Below are 16,156 nucleotides of genomic sequence, written 5' to 3' on the forward strand. Positions count from 1 at the left end.
ATTATTCATCTCCTTGCCAGTCCCACCATCCTGAACTGCTGAATGGAAAAAGGCCAGTGATGGGAATTCCTTCAACGTGCCATCCCCTTAGGATTGTATGGGAAGTAGAAATGTAGGTTTGTTGCAGAATGTTGAAGACATTATGTATCATGTTTCAAATGAATGTCAAGACCACATAAATGTCTTGGGCATTCATTATGAGTTAATTAGTCTTATATCACTCCCAGGAGACATTTACTAACATTTTCTTCATCTTTGGCTGAAAGTTTTCTTTTTCTATTCAATGTGAATAATTAGAAATAAAAAACCTCGCCATGTAACTTTGGAGAGAAAATTATTTGAAAAATGTTGGTGGCCCCTATTGTAGTTTTTAATAACATACATGAATGGGGATAGGCAGTGCTTTTTTTTCTATATATAAAAAAGGTGCCGGAACTCACACACGTCATACAACCCGCCTTGCCTACCCTACAAGGTTCCATCCAAAAAAGGTGCCGGAACTCTGTTCTGGACGTTCTATGAGAAAAAAAAGCCCTGGGGATGGGTGGGAAATATGCATTTCTCCCTATCCTACTGCTGATTAAGACCAAATTAATTGCAATTTATGTAAGAAAATCCAAACAAACCAATTTTGCATAGGAAGATAAACATCTCAGACTAACAGTGCTTGCCATGATCCAAACAAAGTTTGTTAGAATAAATTATGAAATAATTTTATTTATTTAAAATACTTTTTAAATAGATCTCCTAAGAAGTCACCACAAAGTTCTCCTAATTTGACTGATTTCTTTCTTTCTCCTTTCCTCTCCTGCAGAGTTTTTCTCTCATGCATAAACAAATTGTGTTGTGTGCACAGTTTTAGTCATGCCGAAATTGGAGGGGAAATTCTATGGGATGTATCCTTTACATTTCTTTTAATAGTTTTTCTTTCCTAATTTGCAATTTCCATCATTTTTAATAAGGCAGTCAGTAACTATTGTGTTTTCCTAATATCTCTGGAGAGCAGCCAGGTAGGGAGAACCCAAGTTAAGTTCTTATATTTGCAAGATAGAATGGGATGATGATCTTTGCTGGATTCAATTTCAATTCAGTTCCATTTGTTTCAGTCAAAGATAAGTCAGCACAGCAGTGCAATAACCTGCCCACCACATGTCTATGGAGATTCCCGTAATCCAGATTATGGTTGACCCAAAGGTGCTTCTTCAAAAGGCAAATGGACTTTTTATTGAAGATATTTCACTTCTCATCCAAGAAGTTTCTTCAGATTCTTGAATGAACAGAATGAATGAAAAAACTGAAGAAGCTTCTTGGATGAGAAGCGAAACGTCTTCAAGGGAAAAACAAAGAAAGTTCACTTGTCTTTTGAAAAAGCACCTTTGGGACTACCCACCACATATCTTCCTCACTGGCCACTCTGGTGCAACTACTAGATCTTCAAGCCAAAAAGTTAAAAAAAAAATCTTCAAGGAATAGGAGAGAAAGTGTCTCACAGGAGAGTATTTTTATAGAAATGTTGGCTGTGAAGGGCAGAAGGAATCTTGCAGTCTGGAACTTGAATGGACGGAAAAGGAGAAGGTAAAATCAAGGCCTTTTCTCTAGGCAGCTTTCAAAGTTGGAATACACAAGTCCAGGGATTTCCTGATATGGAATAGCATTTTATATTCCAAACTTCATGATGCAAAAATAGAGTTTTTATTTCAAAATGTATATATATCTTAAAAGAACTGAAGCACATCAATAATGAAACCACATCTAATTGCTTGTGTTCTGCAGAAGATACAGAAATCGTTAAATCGTTTTGCAAAAGGAATACAAATGTCTTTTGTGAAACATTCTTGTAACTTCTCAATATGCCATAGTGAGAGCTATGTGTAGGTGCTATAAAACAGAACAAAATCAGATTTTTTTTAAAAAAATCTGCTCTAAGCAACCCATGATTCACAAGACAGTGAAAGGAATACTACACTTTAGGGAGAGGGGGTTGTCACATTTGTAATGTATCCATCTCAATAAATTGGGGGGCAGTTAATTCTTACTTGTTTGGCTTAGGGAAAAATGCCTATATTGCTTTTAGCCCAGTAGCTTTAAGATTTCCTCTAGAAATTCCCCAAGTATTGATGTCAAACTAATTGGTTCTGTGGGTGCCTGGATCTTCCTTTTTCCTCTTTTTGATATTTGCCTCCTGTAATCATCTGGCATTTCATCAATTCTCCAAGATTTTTCAAATACAAAATGTTTCAGCAAAAATTCAGCAACTTCAGAATTTCATGTCTTCCTAGTTATTTAATCTTATTCCAAATAAATACTGCAGGCATTAGAGTTGTGCAAAGAAGAGATGCTTCACAAAGTAAGTGGTACAACAAAATAGGCACTCTTGAAAGATTGAGGCAACTGTACCCTCCAGATGCTCAGCATGGCTGCTTTAATAATCTTCCCCAATCACTTCTGCATTTGCACACAAGTTCAAGTGCTTGCTTCTCCATCAGTCCCAGCAGTGACGACTTGGAAAAGATCTCAAAGCAGACTTCTAAGCATTTGAAAGATGTAGATGCCTGAATATGCTTCCCAGCCCCAACATACAGTTTTATCAACGATTCTATCAGTTTCATTTGTTCTTCAGAAAACATTATTTTCAGAAAAGACTGAGCCAAAATAAGACTTGGTATTTGGTATAATGGCATCTTTACATCAAAAGTTTTTGTTAAGAAATGTAGACCTGAGTAGACCCAAACAAAACACCTTAATTCTCAGAAAGCTGCTTATCTTGGAATTGGTTATTCTGTTTTTCATCTTTATTTATAGATGCTGACACCATTTCTCTAGCTTTTAAATGTACTCCTCCTCCTTAAGGTTCTTTCCCTTAAGATTTATAATATCAATGACATGTTGTATGAACAGATCATAGCAGCAAAACCAGCTGTGGCAAGCATATTATTTCTTTTCTCTCATGACCATATTTTAAATGAATCTTAAGAATAAATAGCAACAAGAAATAAGAAAGAAAATAGGAAGAACTGAAAGAACAAGGGTTTAATAAATAAACAGGGGAGTCTGGTAACATTTTTTCTGACAGGAATTAGTTTTGTGAGTTATCCAAAGCTTATGCTGTTAGTCTGAAAATGTGCTACCAGATTCCTTCTGATGTTGGGATACCAAAGACTAATATGGATCTTTTCTTACAATGATTAACAATAAACAAGAAAACATTATTTATGTGTCATCTTGAAAGCACGACAGTGGGATTATAAAGAAAGCCTCTTCTGGTTTCCTCCTTATGATTTATGTGTCTTCTTCTTATATGAAGTCATTTTAGCAGTTTTGCTGCATCATCAGACTGAGCCTAGTCACAAGATTTAGTTCTGCTCTTTTTTAAAAAAGAAATGGGAACATTTGTCTTGTGATTTCCTCAATTTATTTCAATTCCTGTAGTCAAGAACGGTCATCTAGGAGATATTATAGATAGCTGGTATAGCAAGCTTGGATCTGAAATTCAGAAAATTAATTGAAATACCTTACTTATCCCAACCTGAGTATCTTTTTAAGCTCTGAGACATTCTACTAGAAAATGAGCCAGAATGTTAACAAACATTAATTTGGATACTCATTTAAAATACAACTAATTTATGTGGAAGGAAAACATTGACATTGGCTTGTGAATGAATAAATAAAGAATAGATCTAATTTCTCCCTATCAATCAAAGTGTATTTTTCCATGGAAGTATAAAAGAAGCATTTTTGCAAAGAGATCACTGAGAAAAAAAATCTTTATTTAAATGAAGAAAACATGTTACTGCTTTTAATCTTAAATTTAAAAGAATGGTAAATTCAGATTGTGGAAATTATACAAGAATACATATGTGTGTGTTTTGATACATTCACTTCCATTTTTCAAGACTGCAGCCATTTTACTTTCCAATTGTAGGTATACCATTCATTTAAATTGTTCTATCACTTATTTACGTTATACCTTTTTAATTTTTTTATAGTTCCAGAATATTATCAATGGATGCAATCCATTTGCGATATCAGACTGGAAAACTAAACTTGGAGAATATGCAACAATTACAAAATTAACAGTATAATTCATAACAGAAGCTTAACTCAATTTAAGCAAGAATGGCTGACTTATATATCACACATTACACCACAAGGCAAGCATATACTTACAACTCCTAAGTGGTGGAAGGAATAAATAAAAGTACTTATAGAAATTGAAAACAATTTCTAATACTTATAAATATATTGACTGTAATTATCAGTTGGGCACAGTGGAAGGAAATAATAAAATTTATAACCAAGTAGTTTTTAAATATTTTATTGAATTTTCCTTTTTCCATGTATATTTTTTCTTTGTGACTATTTGTATTTAATTTCTGAATAATACAAAATTCTTAAACATGGACGAGATCCAGACTTAAAACACTGAAGAGGTACCTGGAATCATTGGCATTTGGGCAGGAAACTGTTTTTTTTTACCTGTTTTTTATTTGTAATTAATACTGCAACCTCGTTGATTATAAGATACAATTTTCTTTGTATAAAATACAAAATTCTATGAAGTGGCTGCTGAATTAAGTTTCTTTTACTGCAGCTGTTATGAGAAACAATTTTTAATTCCTTTTTCTCCACATAGAAAATATATTAACACAAGAAAATGTGAAAATTCAATTGAATGGTTCCATCAAATTCCATGGATTTTTGTAGATTATAATTTGTAGCACCCAGGAGTAGTATGTGAGATGATTTCAAGTTTTGCTGTTGTGAGAAATTAAGTTCAACCAATACATTTGTTAAGAAAAATGTATGACACTTCTCAGATATTTTTATTAAAAAATCCTTGCAATAAAATTGCTTAGAACTCAGTCCTTCAGCTTTTACAGTTGCAATATTTTACTAATACAGAATAACACAGAATCACATATTTACATTATAATTCTCTATATAACAAAAATAGCCATGTTTTACTACCGAATAATGTTTTTCCAATATTTCTCCTGACCCTCACGAAGTTACTGTCTCAACTGAAAAGTACAGAAAGGACAACAATAAAGAAAAACCAAAGTGCCTTCCTCTTGATTTTAGGCAAATCCCTTTAGTGATAGTGTCTGACTCCCACATTTTCCAAGTGATATAAAGTGCATTGGAAAGGAAGGTGAGAGACATAAAAAAGCTACAGAAATAAAGTAACAGGAGATATGCTAGTGACTGAAATATATTTGCAACACTTCACTAAATATTGTTGGAAAACAAATGCTTCACAAACCTTTGCCTATGCAAATATTAATGGGCGATTGTGATGATTTCCATCTTCCTCTCTATTTTGCTAATCAAGTTAAAGAATGAAGACTAGGCTGTAAGTTGTGCTGGATTGTTTTCCTCTGTCAAACGGGGGGGGGGACCTAGAATAGCTAAATCTTAAAAGATAGTAGGCTTTTAGAGGAGACTTACTCAACAAAAACAAAGCACATGAAAACAACACCCCCTCAAGCACGCAATCTGTTCTAACAATTTCATCGCCTTAGGTTTTTCTGTTTAATACAATCAGTTTATATAGCACTTCACATATTAGCATGACTGAAAGGCCAGCCTGTCTCAAGTATTTGGAATGGCAAGGACAGATTACAGTATTCTTTCTTCTGATTATTTTAGCCAGGGCTTTTTTTCTCATAGAATGCCCAGAACGGAGTTTCGGCACCTTTTGGGGATGGAACCTTGTAGGGTAGGCAAGGCGGGTTGTATGACGTGTGTGAGTTCCGGCACCTTTTTTTTTTTTCCCAGAAAAAAAGCACTGATTTTAGCCATCCCTGACTTCTTCAGAATATTGGCTTGCTACTGATCAAGACACTGGTCAGCACAAGCACTGACCCTGGTCATCTTGATAGCTCTTCCTCTAGTCTAGGCAGATATTGTTAACAAATAGCAGGTTTAATGTAATTCAAATGGGAGATTCAGTTTTGTCCTCTGAAACAAGGCAGAGAGAAAGCTCAAAGCCAAACCATGGCTTCTTTTTAATTTGCAGTTGTTTTCTTCCTCCATTTGTAGGAACCAGGTTGCTTGTTTGCTAATAAGCCAAAATTCTGAAGAGTTCTTGTTTACAGTGTCATATTCATGTGTGTATGTAATCTCCACTCTCTATTTTTAAACTGGTTTTAAAGCACAGTTATAAATTTTTAAACAATGAATTAATGCTACAACAACTTTTAGATGAGTGAAAGAGGAAATGGCCTTATGGCTTTACAGAATACTAGGCAATCAGCATAGACAGAGCTGAATCCAGCTTTAAACAGAAAAACAAAGGTTTTCCTGAGCATAATTCTGAAGAGCAAACAGTACACCTGAATAAAACTCAGCAAAAGTGCTGTCAAAGCACGCTCCTCATTCAGATATAAATTGGGAAATATTCCAAATCCAGCAAATAGAAGCAATTTTTTGTTAAAAAACAGAAATTGCAAAAAAAATGTAATTAAAAATAATTTAGTTGCCATTATTTAAAAGGAATTTTTCTAGTATTGTTTTTAAATTGGCATTTGCTGGTATAGTGTGCAGTCTATATGATACAGCAGGAGAAAACTTTGGAGCTAATACTGTAATCCAAATATTTTTGTCTTTATTGATGAAATTCTTTATCAAATGTTTTTGTGTTTATAAAGTACTTTAAATAAAAAATATTTTTGAGAAATGGATGGAATGTACAGTTTGACAAGTACAAAATTATTTTAAAATGCTAATAAGTACAAGGAACATCTTGCTATAAAAATAACAGCCCTCCCCACCCACCAAATCAATTCCTGCTTTACATTTTATTCTATTTATAAAATGGTAAATACCTTCATCAGATGGCTTAGCCATGAAAAAGGGAAGAAGAAATGATACTATGTACATGTAAAAAACATTTTGATATTTCACATCAGTAAACCACTGCAGCAAAAGAAATGGGTAACATTTGATGCCTTCAAAACAAACAAACATGATACAAAAGAAGCAAACAGGAAGAAAAAATGTTCAGTTTCTTTTTTTTTTTAGTCTTCCACACATACATTCTTGTAAGAGACATTTCAAAAAATATTTGCTGAGAATGGTACGTTATAAATATTGGATTTTTCAAGAGGCTTTTTAGTATTTTCAATACAATTTCCTTTTCATCTTTTTTAAAAATAATAATGGACATCACTTTCCCCTCAATCCCACTTGTGGATGATTCAGCATTTTTATGGTGAGATTAATTTCCAACTACTAAAGCAACAGATATATTAAGAGAGAAGTTCTAAAAACTGGAATTTTTACAGCAGAGGCATTCCTCTGCTATGTAGCTGTTAGCAAATATCATCATCATCACCATCATCATTACTATTATATCAATTGCTTCAGTTGAAAACAAAGTTTGTTACAGCTCAATTTTTTTTCTGTTTGCTATTATCCTAGGGCCTGCTTATAACAAATACTTCTTTTAAAAAAACAAAATGTTGTATTAAAGCTTTCTCAACTGAAATCCTGTATATGAATACTTGGGGAATGTTTCAGAAGATTCAGAACTACATCTGTCAGTAAAATAGACAGAGTCTTTATATAATTTCCAGCAATATCAGTTGTTTCTCCATGTCTGTACATATGCTATCCTCTTAACTGTGTTTTCCTTTATTATCGATTTGTCTGGTTGCCAATGGAAGCACATTCAGAAGCATGATTCTCTTCCAGCTCTCTGTAACCGATAATATGTTCAAGCAGATGCTGGAAAAGGCATTATTTTGTACCTGCTTCATAGACTTCTTGGTAAAAATACACTTGAGGTGGCAGCAACACTGCATCCAAGGATCATGATGCAGTTTATATTAATGGCATGCTAGAAATACTTAGTGGGCCGTGATTTTTGAAAGAACTACAGAAAAATAATATCTCAGTTTTTCACCAACTGTGTATTGTGCAAATGTAAATTAGAACTACTCTCCCTATGTGGTAAGCAAGAACAGAGAAAGATTTTATAAATACTACTGGAAGATCTTACAAGCTCAAATAAGTCTGTTCTTAATAACACTGATGAAGTTATTAGAATTGTGCATCGGCAGAGATTGTTCTGTATTATTAAATTTGATTAAATAGATAATCCAATGTAATATCGTATACGTTCTCATAAAACCAGCTATATATAGCAACACAGCTAGCAAAAGACTTTGCTCTCTACATTACAGATACGTTTCCCCTCCTGCATTTCATGCGCAATAGCTGAATGATGGAGAGCTCCTGATGGACAGGTCTTACTTTAATGATATAGTGCCATCTGAGGATAGCATGGTCATTCAGAATATCTGTAGTTTTGCCTTCCAACATGTTACTACTGTTATCACATGGTTGACCATCAACATACAGTCCACATTTAGATCATTTCACTACAATAGAATAATTATTTCTCTTCTCAAAGCTCTTGGTGGTAGAAGTAGAAAGCCAGTCCAAAAACCTTAGACACCTCATCCAGTTACATTCTGTTCAATAGTTAGTGGGGTTTAAGCAACCTGTAGACATTAAGCATTTCAGAGCAAACAGCCATTAGCTTCTAATATCCCTTTCACCCTCTACCAGATTTATCTTATTCAATTGGCTGGGGCAGGTTATCTTGCCAGACCTCTAAACTGACTTTATGCAGAAAACTATATCAGTTTGAGGACCATTACTCAGGTCTATCTTCGCTATTTTTCAGATCTTTTATATATATTTCTATATCTATGCCTGAAAACTATTGTATTTAGAAAATAATGTTTAACTGATTTTCTGGGTTATTCTATTGCTTTTAATCAGTTACTAGGTAAGACTTCTTCAGTAAATTGGAAGATTAATAATAAATCCAAAACACTCAATAGCTTTAGTTCATTGGCACTAAGCACATTCTCAGACAGCCAAAAAACAAAACCCAGCAACATTTAATTACTGATTTCTTTAGTTCAAAGAAAGAAGTTACAGATGATAAGGAATGTTCTTGGTTGAATACTGCTAGTCTAAATTAATGACACAGGGAGAAAACATCTTTCTAAAGTAGTGCACAATATCAGTATTTTCCATTCATTTCTTCCATTCATTCATGCCCAGTTCTTGGACACTGCCTGGATAAGTTCCTGCAGTTTTTGTAGCAAGGTTTTTCAGAGGTGTTTTGCCATTACCTCCTTCTCAGGACTGAGAGAAACTGACTAGCCCAAGATCACTCAGTAAGGTGGAACTAGAACTCATGGTCTCTTGGTTTCTAAACTGATGCCTTAAACCCCTGCACCAAATTGGCTTCTTTAGAGTATTACATACTTCCCCCTATTTGTTACATTGGAAAAGAAAAACATCAGACTTAGTGCAAAGTCACACATGCTGTTCATTGACCATCTATCTACCACCAGTATATGTGCCTTAATGACTTTTACTGCTTAAAATGATAAGTCATTAATGTTGTTAACCCTCAGATAACATGGAAATGGTTGGAGTGAGATAGGAGAAACACAGGCAGGCCTAGGGACAGTTTACAAGCTAATATTATTTTTGATTATCATAACCCAACTTTGCAGTTGGGCTGGATGCAGATAGACAACATGGTTTAACATGTCAACAATCAAGTACAGCAAAATAGGCATACTTACTGCATCTTACTGCAACACTAGATAACATAAAGCTGGACATAGCCATGTAGTAAAGTCCCTGACTAATTAATATAGTATCTCACATGTCTTCGAAATGAATTGAACTGAAGACAGGGATGCTTTATATTTTTAAACAAGAATATACTGGAACAGTGAGTAGCCTCTTTCAATATTAAAACAACTACATCTTTATCATCTGACAGGTACATTTTCACAGGCACAGTTAACAATATGTGGCAGCACAAGTTATGCCCACCAAGATTCCTTTTGTATTAGTAGAGGAGGATTTAATTTTATTCAATTTGCATCAAATAGCAATAAACAGAATACTAATATTTCTAGATTCTATGTTGTTTCAGAGTCAAATGGAACTGAATCAGTTTGGGGGAAGATTTCTCATTATGGGGCAGACTGATCTTTCTCAGTGCTGTTTTGTTGAAGGCAATGATATTAAAGAGACCAATTTGCTTTCAAAATTGCAGTTTCAGTGCTTATAATAAATCAGATGCCACAGCAAGCCTTGATACAATGTAGATAACTGTCTTTCCCAGGTACACTCATTTTTTACTTGCACTATTCACAAGATTAAAACTAGGTTTCATACGATGTTTTCATTCCCATCCCAAACAAAGAAAGATGGAAGCAGACGGTATCTTCAACATTTTCCACATTTGGATTTAATGCCAGTTCTTAGCACTGTCCCAGGTGGCATTTCGCAAAGTATGCTGGAATCCAAAGGTGTTCTGGGATAGGAAGAAATGGCATAAATGATGACATTTGCACTAAAAGGTTTCCAATTTTTGTGGAACATGATAAATCATGCGGGATACAAAGCTTGGCCATTATTTCATTGTTCAGTTTCCTAACAGAATAGCATATTAGGAAAACTAAATGCAGAGAGAGGAAAATCAGAATATAAGAAAAGTAACAAGAGAACACATGGGATAATTTCAGAGGTTAGCAAATCTCTGTTTTCAAGGATTTAATACTGCCATTATTTCTGTCTTTGGATTCACCAGCTGGAGGCTGATACAGAAGTCAGACTTTGGGATTTAGAAACATATGGGGCTAAAAGTTCAACTATTGAATCAGGTTGCAATGCATAGTCTTTTGATGAAGAAACAATACTTTGATCAAATGGCAATTTAAGGTGGGAAGGGCCTTTTGCAGCTACTGTTCACTATACAGGTATCAGGAGTAGTTACTGATCAATAGCCAGTTACTTGGGATCCATTAAGTAAATCTATATCTACTTTTTGCTCACCTATGGATGAATTCTTATAATACTATTCTACTATAGGAAGAAAGAACAGTCTGTGTCTATTCAGTTTATAAGTACAAGTGACTATGTTACCTCTGTTTATCTATTATGATTGAAATTACTATTCTTATTGTCAGAAGTATTAGCTTAACCTTTTGTGACAAAATAAGATGAAAAGTCCTTCTTAAGTACTTTGATTAAAATATGAATTGTTCTTCATTAAGTGATAGCATAAAACAAGATCGCTTAAATTCCAGCAGCTAATGGCACTTATTTTCAACATATATTAATTAGAGAAAAACAAACAACTTTTAGTGAATTTGGTTTGAATGTTTCAGTTTTAAATTGTGATTCAGAAATAAGATTATGAATAATCACCTTTTCATTTACATCTAAACTTTTCTAGGTTTAGCCTACATACTCCACATCAGGAGTATAAACAACAATAAAAGGTGTTTGTAGCATATTTTCACATATCATAATAAAAGTGCCTGAGACTTTCTGAATAATTTTAAGGTGAATTTAAATGTGGTACAATCAATTTGATTTAGGGGTATTTAGGAAAGCAGTTCATTCTTAGTACAATTTTACTCTTTTCTAGGAATGAAAGGATCTCCCTGAATTGGATTACTGGTTATTTATCCAACAATATTAAAATGGAGTTGTATAAATAAAGATCAGGCTGTGTCTGAGTGTTCTTTTCCACAATCATTGAAAAGTTGTTTGGAAACTGGGAAAACTTTCACTTGTAAAATAAGAGTAACTAATAATGTTTTTTTGAGGGGATAAAATGATTTTCAAGGTATACCTTGTGTGATAAACAATCTGAGTCCATTGGTAACTACCCTAAACTACCATACCCCTGCTGCCCTCCTACAACATTTTTATTTTCTTTCCATCTAACCACAAATATTATCAATAAATTCCACTCATTCATAGGTCAGAAAGTTCTTGGGAAAGCTTTTTTTTTTTTAAAGTAAAGCTAATTTCAAATCAATCACTGTGAAAGCCATTAAGGCATGAAGAGTATATAGTAGTACAAAGAGCCACATATATTGGTTGACCTTTAATTTCATTCTGATTGTTGTCTTCATGCATCTTCTCTCACTCAGAAGTCATACATCAACGTCTTAAAGCTCAGAGTGGGACCCAGCAGGATTAAGTAACAATTTGCCAACCTCTATCAAACCAGTCTCTGTTCTCCTGTCTGAAAGACCCTGGAAGCACAGATCTCCAAGGGCCAATAATATCTTAATAAAAAGAGTCTTCAAATCAAGTCAAAGTTGGAAGCACCATTTCTTCCTGAAGCCATGCTTTCTTCATGTAGAAAATACCTGGCATACATACATTTTTGTGACACACCATAATGTTCCGATCTCTGAACTGAATATTTGAATAAGCTTGGGTTATTAAGAAGAAAGAAAAATAATGTCCATCAATATCAGCTATAATCATTTTCTGGTATCCCTTTTGTTTAAAAAAAAACCAAAGATGTGTGTGTGGGGGGGACTTCATATCAGTTATATGGTTATATGGTTCTAAACCACCAAGCAGGGGCATATTCTTCTGGCACCTGGATTAGAACAATACATTTTCAACTTCTCTTTTCAATGAAATGAACAAATATAATTGTTAATGAAACTGCATCCAGGCAGACACGTCTGTTACTATTGCTTTTCATGACCATCCCAGAATAGAATTAAGTGGAGTTCACATAATGTTCCGGAAGTCTTTGCAGGTCATACAATTACATATGTGCACGTGTGTATATGGGTATTCATGTATACACAACTGACCCAAATCTTACATATGTGCACATATGTATATGGATAATTGTGTGTACCACAACTGATTTCTTCTTCCTGCTACTGCCTGTTAGTTTAGTAGAAGGATGTTTTGATAGTTTCCTTTTTTTCAGGATTTCACCTCCTCGCAGTCTGGATCAGTGGAAAGCTCCACATCAGAGAGTCCAACCTCCATTGCCATAATCAATGAAATATCTGAATCACTACTAACTGCTGGTTCTTGCTCACCTGAAAAAAGAAAAAAAAAGATTAGAGCCAGGTCTTTCATCATTTACAAATCATCTTCACACTTTTATTTTGTTCTTGTCATCTGATTTTAAATAAGAAAACCCGTCAAAGCGTAAGCCCACAATATTTTTACAAGATCAGCTCTTGCATTTGAATGGCATCATGGAGTCTATATTTTCAAAAGTATATAGATTCAGGACAAAACATTATTAGGATTATTCCTGCACATCCAATTTCTTATACTGGGAGCTACAATTTGGTAGCAAGAGAAGGTGACTGGAAACCTTGAGGGAACACTTGTACTTCTGGATCTTTACTTTAGACACACCTGATTTCTCCAATTAATCAATGTCTCCTAGTACTGGCTGTCAGAGGTAGACTGAGACATAATCTGCAGTAAATTAATAAGGATTATTGATGTCTAATTAATATTATCACAAAGCTAGTATCATAATCTTGTCTCAATTTTTAAAATAGATGTAGATAATTGTTCTGGTATTTGGTCTTTCTTGAAGTGAGTGTGAAAATGCACTTTCACAAAACTGATGATAGAAAAGTTAAGAGGCTCTTCAATGCCTTTTCACATAAAAGTTCAGTTCCTCTGTGAAACTTTATCCAAAAGTAATGTTTTTCCCCCTAATTATTTTGATGTGATGTCTGAGAAGAAATCTGCTAACATCTTCATTCAATGGTCAATGTGAGAAAACTCACAAAACATTTTCTCTTCCATCTTGGGAAGAAAAATAGGCATTTGTTGAATACCTATTAATCTTTAAGGAACAATTGTGCTTCGCAGAATATGCTTTTAAAAAGTATGGTTTAGGACATTTATGATGAATACCAACAACTGTAATTATGCCTCATGAGCAACCAATGCAGATATTTTAGTACAAACCTCATATATTTCCTATTTGTTGCACAGCTTAGTTTACTTGCCATTATTTGCACCATTTCCAGACATTTTTCAACCTCGCATAGGCTATATTGCAGTAATCAGGATGGGATGTTACCAGCAATATAACCTAGATGAAGTTGGCTTTGAAAAAACTGGAAATTACAAGTGGTAAAAATATTGACAGATAAATCACTAAGCAGTACAATACATTACTATAAAATTATTAAGCGTATAATTGGCCACAGCTGGAACCACTAATTTGCCACAGCCACCATTTGCTAATCCAATGACAGTACTTGCTCTTTCAGGGGGCTTGCTATCCTATCCAAACAGGCTAAAACACAATAACTTTGTCTCATGACTCAGAATTCAGACTCTGACAAAGCTGCTCTAGTTGAACCTGTGGAATGTAAACTTCAGAATTACCTAGCCAGGAATCACTTGAAGCTGATCAAACACAGGTACCATCAGAAAAGCTGGAGTAGTGAGATGATGAGGCATGAACCCCAAGCCCTTGGACTCTGAGTAGAATGGAATAAAGAACAGGAATGCTCAATAAGGCCCCTTGCCAAGCAAGGGAGTAACTGTCTTGATTAAAGATAACTTGGTCACAAGCCCTGAGCCACCTTTGTTTGAAACAACTGTCTGATCTCTTGCTTTAATGCAGGGATCTTCAAACCTGACCCTTTTATGAATTGTGGACTTCAAATCCCAGAATTCCTCAGCCAGGCAAGCTGAGTTCACACAGTTGAAATATTTGATAAGGTGCTTTCTTTCAGAGTCTTAAGTGAGAAAGCCTGAATGGAAGGAACTTTTAAAAGAAACAGGGTCAACTTTTTACAAAAGATTCAAAAGTTTATATTGGTCAGGTTACATTTTTCCTGGAGCCTGTACATGTTTAAGGCATCATAGAGCAAATTGATCCTTCTGTACATGCAGAACCTCTCTTTTTATATAGATAGCATTAGGGAGCAGCATTATATTGACTCAGATTCTATATTCTATATTGAAAATGGACCCTTAGCATAAAACTAGTTGTCTAAAATATTATGTTTCAAAACAAAAGAGTTGCTTTTAATAATTTCCTTTTTAGAATTTCCACTGCAAAGATGTAGTTATTTACATCTAAAATTACCAATAGTTAATATTCAGCAACAAATTTTCATTTTAAATTACACAAAAGGTTTCCTTAGGAACAACTATATTCAGTACAAAACTAATGTAAGCTCATGGCTCTTCATGCTATTTTCAAGAACTACAACTCCGTCTCTGAAATGTACACCCACATGCTAACCAGTGTGTACCCATGTTGGATCATAGTTACTGAAACAGTGAAAAGCAGAATGCCAGATGCATAATGTCAATATGTAAATGCAACAATCCACCAGAAGGTAGTTATTTGAATTTTTATGCAAATATCCTGAATATACAACTGGGCCTTGAACAACATACCACAATATGGAATTTTCATATTCAATGTTCTACCCACTTAATTCCATTATTCATCTTTCCCTTCCCCCCCTCCCAAATTAATATTATGTAATACTTGTTTCCAGTTTCTATATGTGCACATCTATCTTTTATTTAATCACTCTATTTCATGTTTCCTGGTTTTTATTTTTCCTAATCATTCTACTCCATGCTACGTCTATAAATTTTTCCCCAGTTTCCCAATATCACACCATACTATTTCTTCTTCAATTTGATTGTCAGTTCTCTCCTTCTCTTAGGCTATCAACATTTTATTCCACTATGTTATTGTTAAAATATTTCCTCCTTTTATATTTTTTGTTTAGATAATTTTCTATCTTTTCTCTTCTTGGAGTTTCCCCTGAATATAGGATAATCTCTATTTTTTTCCTTCATCTCTGTAGGCATGAGTTTATTCTAGTCATTTAATAGGAATTTATTTATTTATTTATTTATGAGACTTATATACCGCTTTAAGTGCAAGCACTCTCTAAGCGGTGTACACCAGTAAGCAATGTATATATATTTTTTACATTGCCCCCAACAATCTGGGTCCTCATTTTACCTACCTCGGAAGGATGGAAGGCTGAGTCAACCTTGAGCCAGTGAGATTTGAACCGCTGACCTGCTGAACACAGTCAGCTAAAGTGGCCTGCAGTACTGCACTCTAATTGCTGCGCCACCTCGGCTCATATAGGAAATTGTGGTGATTTTATGTGCCTTAGGACAGGGATCCCCAACCCCTGGTCCACAGACCAGCAACAGTCCGCGGCATGCCAGAAAGCAGGTTGCGCAAACAAGCAAAACCCTATCCAGGAATGCAGGCAGCACACAAAACCAGGGCCCCTCCGGTCTGTGGAAAAACCTCTCTCCATAGAACCAGTCC

The 16,156-nt window shown here is 34.6% G+C and overlaps 1 protein-coding gene across 1 annotated transcript in view; it reads right to left on the reverse strand.

Annotated features, from left to right (window-relative positions):
* Window positions 1-3,746: 3,746 nt before the first annotated feature.
* The window catches only part of RNF150 (ring finger protein 150), a 137,416-nt gene continuing 125,006 nt past the window's right edge, over window positions 3,747-16,156 (reverse strand). The window contains exon 7 of the mRNA XM_039338929.1: window positions 3,747-12,905. Within this exon, the coding sequence (XP_039194863.1) occupies window positions 12,787-12,905 (119 nt within the window). The 3' untranslated portion in view covers window positions 3,747-12,786. The remainder of the gene's footprint in view (window positions 12,906-16,156) is intronic.

The sequence above is a fragment of the Crotalus tigris genome, unplaced genomic scaffold, assembly GCF_016545835.1.
Source record: "Crotalus tigris isolate CLP2741 ecotype Arizona unplaced genomic scaffold, ASM1654583v1 scf7180000017725.2566008, whole genome shotgun sequence".
In the NCBI taxonomy this organism is placed as follows: domain Eukaryota; kingdom Metazoa; phylum Chordata; class Lepidosauria; order Squamata; family Viperidae; genus Crotalus; species Crotalus tigris.